This window comes from Otolemur garnettii, unplaced genomic scaffold (assembly GCF_000181295.1).
Source record: "Otolemur garnettii isolate 467f Iridium unplaced genomic scaffold, OtoGar3 scaffold00001, whole genome shotgun sequence".
Taxonomy (NCBI): Eukaryota; Metazoa; Chordata; class Mammalia; order Primates; family Galagidae; genus Otolemur; species Otolemur garnettii.
In genome coordinates, this window is record NW_003852396.1 from 72,360,945 (window position 1) to 72,376,458 (window position 15,514).

Sequence of the window (15,514 nt, forward strand, 5' to 3'; positions counted from 1 at the left end):
AAATAGCAGATGTAGGCAAGGATCTATGACCTTCCCCTTTCTACCTAAAAGCAAGTCATAAAATTTCCCATGGAAAGCCCCCCCTCCCTGTACATTCTTATCATCAGAGACCAAGACTCTCGGAATGAACCTGTACAAACAAATCTAGTAAAATAACCCTCTCTTCATCAGTTTCCTCTGTATATTTCCTAGTCACTGTCCCACAATATACTACCCCTTATTTAAGCTTCTTTGTCTTGTTACATTCCCACAACTGATTGTTCTTTGTGTAAAAAACTTTGGGGCCTTTCATTTTCCTTTTCAAGTTTCCCGTGTACACGCAAAAATTTGTAGGGTGGTGCCTGTGGTTCATTGGACCTGGCCCCATATACTGAGGGTAGCAGGTTCAAACTGCAACAAAAAAATAGCCGGGCATTGTGGCAGGCACCTGGAGTCCCAGCTACTCGGGAGGCTAAGACAAGAGAATCAATCACCTAAGCCCAGGAGTTGGAGATTGCTGTAAGCTGTGATGCTACAATACTCTACTGAGGGCGATAAAATGAGACTGTTTCTTTTTTTTTTGACTGTTTCTACAATAAATAAATAAATACAATGTGTACACTTTTTCCTGTAAATTTGTCTTCCATCATTTTAATCCTTAGTTCCAGCTACAGAAATTAAGATAGTAGGGTGGCCCCTGTGGCTCAGTGGGTAGGGCGCCTGCCCCGTATCCCCATATACCAAGGGTGGCAGGTTCAAACCTAGCCCTGGCCAAAAAAATAGCTGGGCATTGTGGTGGGCGCCTGTGGTCCCAGCTACTCAGGAGGGTGAGGCAGGAGAGTCGCCTAAGCCCAGGAGTTGGAGGTTGCTGTAAGCAGTGTGATGCCATTGCACTCTACTGAGGGCAATAAAGTGAGACTCTGTCTCTACAAAAAAAAAAAAAGGGCACTGGCCACATACAATGAGGCTAGAGGGTTCGAGCCTGGCCTGGGCCTGCTAAACAACAACGACAACTGCAACAACAACAACAACACATAGTCGGGCATTGTGGCGGGCACCTGTAGTCCCAGCTACTTGGGATGCTGAGGCAAGAGAATCACTTAAGCCCAAGAGTTTGAGGTTGCAGTCACCTGTGACGCCACGGCACTCTACCGAGAGCAGCATAGTAAGACTCTGTCTCAAAAAAAAAGAGAGAGAGTAGAAAGAAGTTCTTTTCCTCTCTTACAGTATTTTTTTGTTTTTTAGAAATAGGGTCTCTCTTTGTCACCCAGGCTGGAGTACAGTGGAACAATCATAGCTCACTGCAGCCTTGAACCACTAGGCTCAAGAGATCCTTCTGCCTCAGCCTCCCAAGTAGCTGGGATGACAGGCACATATCACCATGCCTGGCTAATTAAAAAAAAAATTTGTAGCAACAAGGTCTATGTTGACTGGGCTGGTCTCCAACTCCTGGCCTTGAGTAATCCTTCTGTTCCAGCCTCTCGAGTTGCTTAAGTGGGAGGAATGAAGCAAAGCTAAAATCGTGATTGGCAAAGCAGCTGCAGTTATTCATATTGGCCAAACTAGGAAGATATTTTATCATTTTTGTGGTTTGGACAAGTTTACACATACATACACATATATATTATTTTTTATTTTTTTCAGTCTCAGTCTATCACCCTGTGCTGTGGCATCATCGTAGCTCACAGCAGCCTCAATCTCTTGGGCTTAAGCAATCTTCTAGCCTCAGCCTCTCATGTAGCTGGGAGTACAGGTATCTGCCATCATGGCTGGCTAGTTTTTCTATTTTTTGGTTTTGTCTCATTTTTTATTTTATTTTTTCTTTTTTTGAGGAGTCTCAGTATATCACCCTGGGTAGAGTGTGCTGGTGTCACAGCTCACAGCAACCTCAAACTCTAGGGCTTAAGTGATTCTCTTGCCTTAGCCTCCCAAGTAGCTGGGACTATAGGCACCTGCCACAAAGCCCAGCTATTTTTTAGTTGCAGTTGTCATTGTTGTTTAGCAGACCAGGACTGGACTCAAACCCCAGCTTTGGTGTACGTGGCTGGCACCCCTACTCACTGAGGTACGGGTGCCAAGGCTCGTTTTTTATTTTTTGAGATAAAGTCTCACTCTTTTGCCCTGGGTAGAGTGCCACGCCATCATCATAGCTCATAACAACCTCAAACTCTTGGGCTCAAGTGATCCTCTTGCCTCAGCTTCCCCAGCAGCTGGGACTACAGGCACCCATTACAATGCTCAGCTAGTTTTTCTGTTTTTAGTAGAAATAGGGTCTCACTCTTGCTCTGGCTGGTCTCAAACTCCTAAACTCAAGCAATCCAGCAGCCTCAGCCTCCTAGAGTGCTGGGATTATAAGCATGAGCCCCCACACCTGGTCCAAGGTTTATATTTTTATTTTTGCCTGTGTTTAGATATCAGTATTCATGTTTTGGTCTTGATCTATAATGGTCACGGAGTAGCCTTATCTGATGGTTTGTGAAATTGTTTCTTTAAACATAATACCGTGTTTTCCTGAAAATAAGCCCTACCCCAAAAATAAGCCCTAGCCGGATTTCTGTGCATTTGTTAAATATAAGCCCTACCCTGATAATAAGACCTAGTGATGGGTGTGGCTGTGCAGTGTACCTGCATAGCCACGCCATGCATTTCAGATCCGTAAGGAAGGAATACCTTTTCTCTGCCACAGCTCCTTTCTCTGAGCCATTTGCACTCGAGTGGGTGCATGTGTGGTAACCGTGGTCGCAGGCATCCTATTATGCACATGTGAAGGGCTAGGGGAAAGGAGTTCATGCATCACTAACCCCACCAACAAGGTTGGCTCCCCCTGTCAGGTTCCACTTAACTATATTTGAATAAATGTAGATTGTTGCATTATGCTTAATAAAAATAAGATATCCCCTGAAAATAAGCCCTAGTGTGTCTTCTTGTGAAAAAATAAATATAAGACAGTGTCTTATTCTTGAGGAAACATGATATCCAGGCCTTGCTGATAGTACTAGGCCAGCCGCCAGATGCAAGGAGCTGATTTTTCTTTCTTTTTTTTTTGAGACAGAGTCTCACTTCGTCATACTCAGTAGAGTGTCGTGGCATGGCGTCACAACTCACAGCAAGCTCAAACTCTTGGGCTGAAGTGATTCTCTTGTCTCGGCCTCCCAAGTAGCTGGGACTACAGGTACCTGCTACAAGGCCTGGCTATTTTTTGGTTGTATTGTCATTGTTGTTGGACGGCCCAGGCTGGATTCGAACCCGGCAGCTCTGGCGTATGTGGCTGGTGGCCTGGCCGCTTGAGCTGCAGGCACCAAGCCAACACCCAGATATTTTTATCAATGAAGTCTCACTCTGGCTCAGCCTGGTCTCAAACCTGTGAGCTCAAGCAATCCACCTGCCTCAGGCTCCCAAGTGCTGGGATTATAGGCATGAGCCATCATGCCCGGCTAATTTTTCCTTTTTTTGGCCAAGGCTGGGCTTGAACCCACCACCTCCAGCATATTCGGTCAGTGCCCTACTCCTTTGAGCCATAAGCGCTGCCCCTGATTTTTCCTTCTTATAACCCAACCTCATTCTTAAATTTTACCAAACTGTTCCTTGCCTGGGATACTTTTTTTTTTTTTTTTTTTGCAGTTTTTGGCTAGGGCTGGGTTTGAACCTGCCACCTCCAGCATATGGGGCAGGTGCCCTACTTCTTTGAGCCACAGGCGCCCACCACAACACCCAGCTATTTTTTTTTTTTGGTTGCAGCCGTCGTTACTGTTTGGCGGGCCTGGGCTGGATTCGAACCCGCCACCGTGGGTGTACATGGCTGGTGCCTTAGCCACTTGAGCCACAGGCGCCAAGCCCCAAATACAGTTTTCTATGGGATTATCTTTTCTGAATGCATCTAAAAAAGTTGCTTGGCATACCAGTTTTTCCTCAACTGTGTTTTATCTTGAATTATTTTAGTTGTTTCACATGTATCTTTCATCTATTCCCAGTAGGTTAAATCTTTTAGAAGCAGGATTAATTTCTTATACTTTAGTATTCTCTAAAACTGAGCAGCAACTTGATGAGAAGCAACTAGTATTGGTAAGTGGCAGGGCTGGCACCTTGCTTCTGTAACACAACTCTGAAAACACAGCTACAGCCTGGCATGGTCGCTCACACCTGTAATTTTAGCACTCTGTGAGGATGAGGAGGATAGATTGCTTGAGCTCAGGAGTTCCAGACCAGCCTGAACAAGAGAGCCACCCCAACTCTAAAAATAGCCAGGCATTGTGGCGAGCACCCATAGTCCCAGCTACTCAAGAGGCTGAGGCCAGAGAATCACTTGAGCCCAGGAGTTTGAGGTTGCTGTTGAGTTGTGATGCCACGGCACTCTAGCAAGGGTGACAAAGTGAGACTTTTATCTTAAAACAACAGGCTTGGCGCCTGTAGCTCAGCAGCTAGGGCTCGGGCCACATACACCAGGGCTGGACGGGCCACAGCGTTAGAACCCAGCCTGGACCTGCCAAACAACAATGATAACTACAACCAAAAAATAGCCAGGCATTGTGGCGGGTGCCTGTAGTCTCAGCTACTTGGGAGGCTGAGGCAAGAGAATCTTTAGAGCTTAAGAGTTTGAGGTTGCTGTAAGCTGTGAAGCAACGGCACTCTACTGAGGACGACATAGTGAGACTCTGTCTCAAAAAAAAAGAAAAAAGAAAGAAAAACAACAACAACAAAACCCCACAGCTACATCCCAGCAGGGAAGAAGCCCCCAGCTTGCTCTTTTCCCATGCAATGCCATTTCTAACACTCTCAGCTTATCTTCCTATCAAGAAAGTACTTTCTAATTTTGGAGCATTCATTCCTTTGAAAGAGTTACTTTTGGAAATGCCTTCCATCCGTAGGTAGCTGAAGGCTCCAGTGCAGATCTAGTATTAACACATTTTTGTCTATCTCCTCCCATCCTCCAAAAGCTTCTGGCAAGGAGTTTAGTGGGTGGAAGAAAGGCTCAGCAGTGCCCGACGAAGGCCAACTCTTGCCTGCTTGTCAGAGAAAGTGGGGTGCATCTGAACTGTCTCTTAGCTGTGAACCTAGGTGCTTTTGCCTTTGGCTAAGACAGGGTACCAGGCTCTAAGCCCCGTTGACCCCACGCGCTTCGAACCATCACTGACCCAGACTGCTCCCTAGGCTGACAATCAACAGGTTGGGAAACAGTTAAAAGTAGTGAGTTCCAGCTGGGCGCCTGCTGTAGCTCAGCAGCAAGGGCGCCAGCCACACCAGAGCTGGAGGGTTCGAACCTGGTCCAAGGCCTGCCAAACAACGACAACAACGACAAGGAAGAAATAGCTGGGCATTGTGGCGGGCACCTGTGGTCCTCATTACTTGGGAGGCTGAGGCAAGAGAACCGCTTAAGCCCAAGAGTTTGAGGTTGCTGTGAGCTGTGACATCATAGTCCTCTACCGAGGGCGACATAGTTAGACTCTGTCTCAAAAAAGTAAAGAAATAGGCTCGGTGCTAGTGGCTCAAGCGGGCAGCTAAGGCACCAGCCACGTACACAGGAGCTGGCGGGTTCGAATTCAGTCTGGGCCCGCCAAACAACAATGACGGTTGCAACCAAAAATGAGCCGGGCGTTGTGGTGGGCGCCTGTAGTCCCAGCTACTTGGGAGGCAGAGGCTCTGTGTCAATAAATAAATAAATAAATAAATAGAAGTAGTGAGTTCTAACCATGCTCCACAGAGAAGCAGGATTTGTACTGGTAAGTACTTGACTCGAGCTGCACAGGCGATGCGCGGGAAAAGTCTTAGCAATCAAAGCAGAGAAGGTACTAAAGCTCTACAAAGTAGCCACACCCCAAATACTCTCTGTATGCGCCAGTCAATCCCAAAGCGGGCTTCATCACCAATTAGAAGGCAGTGAAGGCGAAGCCAAGGCCTTGATTGGCATCTGGGTCGCCGCCGCCGCCGCCGCCGCCCGCAAAATCTGGCAGCCCAGCGTTCGAAGAGGCTTCAAGTTGGGCACCATCTTGGTTTCTGGCAGGTCAGCGAACCCAGGCTGGAGCAGCGCCCCCCTAATCCCTCCTGGCGCCCTCAAGGGAGCGAAGGCTCCGCCCCCTCAGGGCTTCCAACACTCCGCGTGCCCCGCCTTCCAGGAAGGGGCGGGGCCTCTGCGAGACGGGTGGGGCTGACGCTCGGAGCTAGTTTGAACCTGCCCTGGGCATGTTTGGCGGGAAGTTGGCTTAGTTGGACTACCTGTGGCTTCGCGGTTTCCTAGTCTCCGCCTTATTTCTCCCCAGAGGCTTCTCTATCCTACCTCCATGATCTCGGCATAGGGTATAGTACTCCTCACGGAGGACGCAATGGCTCCCAGGAAACTCCCAGAAACCCAGAAGACCTCCGAGATTGTGTTACGCCTCAGGAACAAGAGGAACAGAAGTCCCCGGGAGCTGACGCCCGAGGCCAAGAAGCTCTTTGTGAAGGGCTCCGGTACTGCTTCGCCTGCTGCTTTAATATTTCCGCCATTTAGGGTGCTCACGCTGGAGGCCGGAATGGGGGACGGGTGCTCGTAGTTTGCTGAGGCAGTCCCAGATGGCGGGTGCCTCAGGCTGTGCATTCTGTCTGCTTGACTGAGAGTTTAGGCTTAGACACCCCCCACCCCCAGGTGACAGGAAGAAGCAGATGATCTCCACAACAACTGACACACGGACTTTTCAAATTCTTTTTTGGTATCAGGATTTTTACACACTTAGGACTGCTTAAAATAATTCTACCTTTCCTGGCGCTGTGGATGCTGAATTTCGATAGTCAACATTGTTAGTTGTATATGTCCTTGGTTTCATCCGTAGGAGCCCTCCCTTCCTCCCTTCAAAAGCTCCTTCTCTGAGGTTTAGTGGGGCGTGAACCCGGGGATAAAAGGAATGTAAGAGAACTCAAGTTGAGCAGGGTCTTGTTGATTAAGCGTTTTTTTATCCATGAGAAGAAAGAATTGGTTGTCAAGAACTTGGACCCGTAGCGATTGGGTCCTCAAATAGAGTTTGGTGATCCAGAGTTTATTCCTATTCTGAGTTATCCTACAGAAATACCTTAGTTAATTTAGAGCTATTCCAGACATTCTTAACCTTTCTTTACCTAACCTGTCACTTCTGTGCTGCCCTAAAGCCTTTCTATTGTGCATTATATGTGATTTTAGAATTACCACCCAATCCCATCTCGAGTTTTGCAGCCCAAACTGGGAAAAGCACTACAGTGTACTTTATTCTTGTATGTTTCTTGGGCCTGACTCTCAGGAACCTTGCAAGATCATATTTAGTTTCATGTAAAGAATTACTGTTTGGGGGAAGGGGCCACATCCCTACTCATTATTTCTTACGCTGGGTGAGACTAAAACAGACCATGGAAAGGCCTCAGGAAGTGATGACACAGATTGGCTTTGCCAAATGAGACAACAAAGCTTTCTTTTCTGAGACTTCATCAGAAAAAAACTTTTCCTGAGATCAGAGAGGAAAATATGTCTGTTCTCCTTGGCAGATTCTAGCAGAAGATGTGACTCAGACTGCCTTTGGGCGGGATTGGGTAGCCTGCAGGTCCCACTACCATGCCACAGCATTGTCAGGACCCTCCACCAGTATAAGTTGGGCAGAGCTGCATGGCCAGCACTACAGCAGGTAAGACGTTTTGTGGCTGAAGTGCTTAAGGGATTGCATGTGACTTTTTACTGTTGAATATTTCAAAATTAAATGATGGGTTAGTTTAGCAGGCTGTCAAGAGTGGTCAGACTTCAGTGACTGGCCTACTGGGCACTTAGCCAGGTAGAAAAGTCTTTTGTTCTAAAGGTCCCCGCTGGAGTGTACTCTGCCCCTTTGCTTTCCAAGATTACTTTGTGTACATTCCAAATATTTCTGTGCATGGGGCCAGCTAGTCAGCTTCCCTTTGGTGGGAGGACTTAGCCCTAGGACTCTTGTGTGAAGAGATTAAAAATTTATCAAGGACTTGAGGTTTTAATTCAATTTAATTCTTTTCTCTCTTTGTCAGGGTCTCCAGCAGTCCTTTTTGCACTCTCTGGACTCCTACCGGATATTCCAAAAGGCTGCTCCCTTTGACAGGAGGGCTACATCCTTGGTGTGGCACCCAACTCACCCCAGCACTGTGGCTGTCGGTTCCAAAGGGGGAGATATATTGCTCTGGAACTTTGGCATAAAGGACAAACCCACCTTCATTAAAGGGGTGAGCAGTTCCCTGTACCAGGTGGTAGTACTAAAGAGTTTGTTAAAGGAGTGGAAAGAATATTAATGTCATGCGGAATCATCAGTAAGATGACTGAGATCAAAATGCTGTGGGCATTTTCAATATGCAGATGGTGATGACACACAAGGCATTACCCACAGCACCTCAGCCCCTTTTTACTGCTTTGACTTCATCCCTATACTACTGTCTTTCCTCATTTTCTATACTTTAGCCACATCAGCAGTTTCTTTTTTTTTTTTGGAGACAGAGTCTCACTTTGTTGCCCTTGGTAAAGTGCTGTGGTGTCACAGCTCACAGTAACCTCAATCTCTTAGGCTTAAATGATTCTCTTGCCTCTGCCTCCTGAGTAGCTGGGACTACCGGTGCCCACCACAACACCTGGCTATTTTTTAGAGAAGGGGTTATTCTCTTACTCAGGCTGGTCTTGAACTCCTGAGCTCAGGCAGTCTGCCCGCCTTGGCCTCCCAGAGTGTTTGGGATTATGGGCATGAGCCATGGAGCCGAACCTCACATCAGCAATTTCTGTTCCTGAAATTGGGTCTCTACATTTGCTTTTCCCTTATACTGGAGCATGCTTTTGCATCGTCTTCTCTTGGTTGGCTCCCTCTTCTCATTCAGGTCTCTGCTCAACACACCTCTTCAAAGAGGCTTTCACTGGCTATCGAACTCATAAAGGAGTTCCTACCCCACCTGGTCACTCCCTGTATCATTACCCTGTTTCATGTTTCTCCCAGCTGTTTTGTTTTTTTTTTCTAATTTTAGTAGTGACAGAGTCTCACTCTTGCTCAGGCAATCAACCCACCTCAGCCTCCCAAAGTGCTAGGATTAGAGGTGTGACCTACCACATCCAGTTCATCTTAGCTATTTTAAAAATTATTTTTGTGATAATACATAGAAAATTTACTCTCGTAATCATTTTTAGGTGTACAGTTCAGTGGGATTAATTTTTTCTTTTTAGAGACAGAGTCTCACTTTTGTTACCCTTGGTAGAGTGCTATGACATCACAGCTCACAGCAACCTCCAACTCCTGGGCTTAGGTGATTCTCTTGCCTCAGCCTCCTGAGTAGCTGGGATTACAGGCACCTGCCACAACGCCTAGCTACTTTTGTTGCAGTTTGGCCGGGCCGGGTTTGAACCCACCACCCTCGGTATATGGGGCTGGCACCCTACTCACTGAGCCACAGGCGCCACTCGAGGTCTTTTACATCGGAAGGGTTTGTAGAGTAGCCATGAAAAAAGGCCAGGTAACCCAGGCCTGGGAGACTGGGATTCAAGGTGTGAGATGGAGATGGGTGTTTAAGAAACAAGTACCAGGCGGCACCTGTGGCTCAAGGAGTAGGGCACCGACCCCATATACCGGAGGTGGTGAGTTCAAACTGGCCCTGGCCAAAAAAAAAAAAAAACTGCAAGAAACAAGTACCAGACAGTGCCGGTAGCTCAGTGACTGGGACGTGGGCCACATGCACCAAGGGTGGCGGGTTCGAAACTGGCCTGGGCCAGCTAAATGCCAATGACAACTGTAACAAAAAAAGTAGCCAGGCATTGTGGTGGGTGCTTGTAGTCCCAGCTTCTTGGGAGGCTGAGGCAGGAGAGTTGCTTGAGCCTAGGAGTTTGAGGTCGCTGTGAGCTATGATGCTATGGCACTCTACCAAAGGGAATGTAGTGGGACTCTGTCTCTTAAAAAAAAAGAAGAAAGAAAGAAACAAGTGCCAGAAGAAAGGCAGCAGAAGAGTGTTGGGGCAGAGCTCAGCAGGGTTCTTGTTTAGCTAAAAAGGCAAATAACCACCAGTAGGGCAGCCTGAAGTTGAAGTCAGAACCCAGAGCTCAGATAGGAAGAGACTTGTTTTTTCCAGGAGTCCAGGACAGGGGTATAGAAAAACATAGCTTAAGCTTGCAGTAGTAAAAAATGGTTTAATGTATTCTTTGGGAAGGGCATCCCGACTAAAATAGTAATAACAAGTGCTTTGAACTTATGCTAGACTGAGACTACTTTTGTTTTGCATTACCTTTCTTTTTTTTGCGATTTTTTGGCCAGGGCTGGGTTTGGACCCACCATCTCTGGCATATGGGGCTGGCGCCCTACTCCTTTGAGCCACAAGTGCTGCCCTTTTTTTTCCTTTTTTTTTGAGACAGAGTCTCACTATGTCACTCTTAGTAGAGTACAGTGGTATCACAGTTCACAGCAACCTCAAACTCTTGGGCTTAAGTGATTATCTTGCCTCAGCCTCCCAAGTAGCTGGGACTATAGGCCCAGCTATTTTTTTGTTGCAGTTCTCGTTGTTTTAACTGGCCCAGGCTGGGTTCAAACTCTCCAGCCTTGGTGTATGTGGCTGGCACCCTACCAACTGAGCTATGGGCACTGCCAGCATTACTTTTCATTATAATGTGCATGTAACCACAATTTTCTTACACTGTAATGTAATGAGGAGGTGCCCAGCTGAATTTTATTCTTTTTTTTGAGAAAAAGTCTCGCTCCGTTGCCCTTGGTGGACTGCTGTGGCATCGCAGCAACTCACAGTCCTGGGTTTAGGCAATTCTCTTGCCTCAGCCTCCCGAGTAGCTGGGACTACAGGTGCCTGCCACAATCCCCAACTGTTTTTTTTGTTGCAGTTTGGCTGGGACTGGGTTTGAACCCACCACTCTCAGTATATGGGGCTGGCGCCCTACTCACTGAGCCACAGGCACCGCCCAGAATTTTTAAAGATTTTTTTTAAATGAAAAAGCCTTTTATATTTACCCACATATTGCCATTTCCAATGCTTTTCATTCTTCTATGTAATCCAGATTTCCTTTTGGTAACATTTTCCTTCTGCCTGCAGAAATTCTTGTCATAGTTCTTATAATGCAGAATGGTTGATGATGAATTCTTCCTACTTTTGTTTGTCTGAAAAAGTATTTTGCCTGATTGCATTAAAATACACAGCTATGATTTAATTTTTTTTTAAAAGTATTTTGCCTTAATTTGAGGGAAAATATTTTTGCTAAGTATAGTATTCTAGGCTTACAGTTAAAAAATTAATTTTTAATTTTAATTTTTTTTTGTTAAGAGACAGAGTCTCACTTTATCACCCTCAGTAAAGTGCTGTGGCATCACAGCTCACAGCAACCTCCAGCTCTTGGGCTTAGGGGATTCTCTTGCCCCAACCTCCCAAGTAGCTGGGACTACAGGCACCCACTACGACGCCCAGCTATTTTCTTGTTGCAGTTTGGCTGGGACTGGGTTTGAACCCACCACCCTCAGTATATCGGGCTGGTGTCCTATTCACTGAGCCATAGGCCCCACCCTAATTTTTATATTTTTTAAAGACAGAGTCTTACTTTGTCACTCTCGGTAGAGTGCTGTGGCATCACAGCTCACACAACCTCTAGCTCTTGGGTTTAGGCCATTCTCTTGCCTCAGCCTCCTGAGTAGTTGGGACCACAGGCACCTGCCATAACACCTGGCTATTTTTTTGTTGCAGTTTGGCCGGGGCTGGGTTTGAACCCACCCACCCTTGATATATGGGGCTGGCGCCCTACTCACTGAGCCACAGGTCGCCCTAATTTTTAATTTATTAATTGACAAAATTGTATATATTCATCATTTACATCATGTTGATGTACAGTTTTCCTTCAGTATTTTAAAGATGATTTCTTTTTTTTTTTGAGACAGAGTCTCTCTTGGTCATCCATGGTAGCATGCCATGGCGTTTAGCTCATAGGAACCTCAAACTCTCGGGTTCAAGGGATTCTCTTGCCTCAGCCTCCCAAGTAGCTGGGACTACAAGTGCCCACCACAATGCCCTATTCTTTTAGAGATAGGGTCTCACTCTGGCTCAGGCTGGTCTTGAATCTGAGCTCAGGTAATCACCTGCCTCAGCCTCCCAAGTGCTGGGGTTACAGGTGTGCTACTGCACCCGGCCTTAAAGATTAAAGATGATTTTTTTTTTTCTTGAGACAAAGTCTCAAAGTCTTTGTTGCCCTCGATAGAGTGATGTGGCTCACAGCAAGCTCCAACTCTCGGGCTTAAGCCATTCTCCCAAGTGCTGGGGTTACAGGTGTGCTACTGCACCCGGCCTTAAAGATTAAAGATGATTTTTTTTTCTTGAGACAAAGTCTAAAAGTCTGTGTTGCCCTCGATAGAGTGATGTGGCTCACAGCAAGCTCCAACTCTTGGGCTTAAGCCATTCTCTTGCCTCAGTCTCCAAGTAGCTAGGACTACAGGTGCTCACCACAACACCTGGCTATTTTTTGGGTGCAGTTGTGATTGTTGTTTAGCAGTCCCGGGCTGGGCTCAAACCCTGCAGCTTCAGTGTATATGGGGCTGGCACCCTGCTCACTGAGCTATGGGTGCTGAGCCTTAAAGATGATTTTTGATGAATAGTCTGCTATCCTTATGTTCCTGTCTGTGTTGTTTTTCTTTTTTTCTTCTGGCTGCTTTAATAATGATTATGATGTCCTAGGGACAAGGGGTTGGTCATTGAGCTTCTTTCATCTGTGAGTTTAGAGTTATTCTCAAGTTTGGAATTTACAGGGCATTATTTTTTCAAATAGTTTAAAAAGAAGAAGAATGGTTTTTCCTCTTATTTTGGGGGGGGGGGGACTATAGTTACTACAGACTCCAGGTAAGCTGCCATTGTTCTATAGCCACTGATACCCTGTTAATTTTTGTCTTTCCCCCCCACTGCTTCATTTTTTATAGTTTGTATTGCTGTAATATATCATTATTCACTGATCTTTATTTCTGTAATATCAAATCTGCTATTAATCCCATCCAATGTATTTTTCATGTCACATACTATATATCATCTCTGGAAATTTAATCTGGATCTTTTTTTATGCTTGTCACTTCTTTCATATTTATTCTTTTTTTTTTCTGAACATATAGAGTATATTCATAGTAGTCATTTTAATATCTGATAATTTTATTACCTGTGTCATTCCTGGGTCCCTGTCTTTTGATTCGGTTTTCTTCTTTTTTTTTTTTTCGGTACCGAGTCTCACTCTGGCTATCAGTAGAGTGCTATGGCGTTATAGCTCACAGCAATCATAAACTCTAGGTTGAAGCGATCCTCTTGCCTCAGCCTTCCATGAAGCTGAGACTAGGGACTATAGGCACCTGCCACAATGCCCGGCTATTTTTAGAGATGGACTCTAAGTGTTGCTCAGACTGGTCTTGAACCTATCAGCTCAGGCAATCAATCTCTCAGAGTGCTAGGGTTACAGGTGTGAGCTACCGTGCTCGACCTGACTGGGTTTTCTTCTTATGGATCATATTTTTTCTGCTTTTTTGCATATTTGGTAATTTCTTTTTTTTTTTTTTTGAGACAGAGCCTCAAGCTATTGCCCTGGGTAGAGTGCTGTGGCATCACAGCTCACAGCAACCTCCAACTTCTGGGCTCAAGCGATGCTCTTGCCTCCGCCTCCCAAGTAGCTGGGACTATAGGTGCCCACCACAATGCCTGGCTTTATTTTGGTTGCAGCCATCGTTGTTTGGAGGGCCCAGGTTGGATTCAAACCTGCCAGCTCAGGTGTATGTGGCTGGCACCTTAGCCGCTTGAGCCACAGGTGCCGAACCATATTTGGTAATTTCTGATTGGACATTAGACATTGTAAATTTTACATTGTTTGATTTTGCTGTATTCTCTAATTTGTCTTTTTTTTTTCTTCTTTAAGACAGGCTCTTGTTCTGTCACCTAGGCTAGAGTGCAGTGGCATCATCCATCACCTCAAATTCCTGGGTTCAAGTGATTGCCCTGCCTCAGCCTCCAGAGTAGCTGGGACAACAGGCACATGCCACCATACCCAGCTAATTTTTCTATTTTTTGGTAGAGGTGGGATTTTACTGTTGCTCAGGGTGATCTCGCATTCATGGACTGGAGTAGTCCTACCTTGGGTTCACAAAGTTCTAGGATTATTGGTATAAGCCGCTGTACTTGTAATCCATTCACTTCCCTCAAGGCTTGCTTTTAAGCCTTGTTAGCATGTATATTAAGAATCTTTTCATTACGGGTGGTCAGAATACAAATTGTTCTGAGGATTTCTCCAATTCATTTCTGGTGTTTTTATTTCCTCCAAGGTTGAGTAGTTTCTGCACATACATTAGAATTCAGCCAAAGACTATAGGAGAACCCTCTGAAAATTTCCACACTATTCTCTTTGTGTATCTCTCTCCTCAGCATGTTGCCCCACAAATTACTGTGGTATTGGCAACTCTGTCTCCTCACCTCAGTGAGAACAGGAAGCTGTTTGGCCCCTCCCTCTCCATGCTGCAGCCTGGACACTCACCAAGCAGTCAGCAGGGGCAGTTGCTGGCATTCCTCCTTGCTGTCCATCCTGTCTCGTGCTGGTCATTGTCCGGTATCTGAAAATGTGTTTCATGTATTTTGTTCAGTTTTCTAGTTGTTTAATGCAGGAAAGTTTGTTTCCTGACCCTCAATCATGGTTGAAAGGAGAAATCCACATCTATTATGTGGATTAACATTTATTAACACATTAACTGCCATGTGAATTGTATTTAACTTTCCAGAGCCATGTGAAGCATACATAACTTACATGTCTCCTGACCTATCTTGACTTAATGAAACACCATAGCCCTAAGGAAAAAAAATTTTTTCCTAATGTGGCAGTCAGTGTGTTAGTTTTAATAGCTTATTAAAATTTTTTCCTACAGGCTCACAGCCTGTGACTCAAGCGGCTAAGGCGCAAGCCACATACACCTGAGCTGGCAGGTTCAAATCCAGCCCAGGCCCGCCAAACAACAATGATGCTGCAACCAAAAAATAGCTGGGCATTGTGGCGGGCTCCTATGGTCCGAGCTACTTGGGAGGCTGAGGCAAGAGAATCGTGTAAGCCCCGGAGTTGGAGGTTGCTATGAGTGGTAATGCCACAGCATTCTACCCAGGGCAACAGTTTGAGGCTCTGTCTCAAAAAAAAATTTTTTTTTCCTACAAAATCCATCATCTACAAATAAAGAGAGTTTGCTTTCTTCCTTTACCATTCCTCTACTTCTTCTTTTTTTTTTCTTTTTTGAGACAGTCTCAAGCTGTTGCCCTGGGTAGAGTGCTGTGGCTTAGCTTACAACCTCCAACCAACTTTTGGGCTTAAGTGATCCTCTTGCCTTGGTTTTTCTATTTTTGGTAGAGACTGAGGTCTCGCTTTTGCTCAGGCTGGTCTTGAACTCATGAGCTCAAGCTGTCCACTTGCCTCAGCCTCTCAAGAGTGCTAGGATTGGCTCAGCGCCTATAGCTCAACCAGCTAAGGCGCCAGCCACGTACACCTAAGGTGGCGGGTTCGAATCCCCAGCCCAGACCCGCCAAACAACAATGATGGCTGCAACCAAAAAATAGTCGG

At 45.9% G+C, this 15,514-nt stretch overlaps 1 protein-coding gene across 1 annotated transcript in view; it reads left to right on the top strand.

Annotated features, from left to right (window-relative positions):
* Positions 1–6,104: 6,104 nt before the first annotated feature.
* The window catches only part of DDB2 (damage specific DNA binding protein 2), a 22,636-nt gene continuing 13,226 nt past the window's right edge, over positions 6,105–15,514 (top strand). Inside the window, exons 1-3 of the mRNA XM_003781288.3 lie at positions 6,105–6,423; positions 7,465–7,601; positions 7,969–8,160. Coding sequence (XP_003781336.1) covers positions 6,297–6,423; positions 7,465–7,601; positions 7,969–8,160 — 456 coding nt within the window. The 5' untranslated portion in view covers positions 6,105–6,296. The remainder of the gene's footprint in view (positions 6,424–7,464; positions 7,602–7,968; positions 8,161–15,514) is intronic.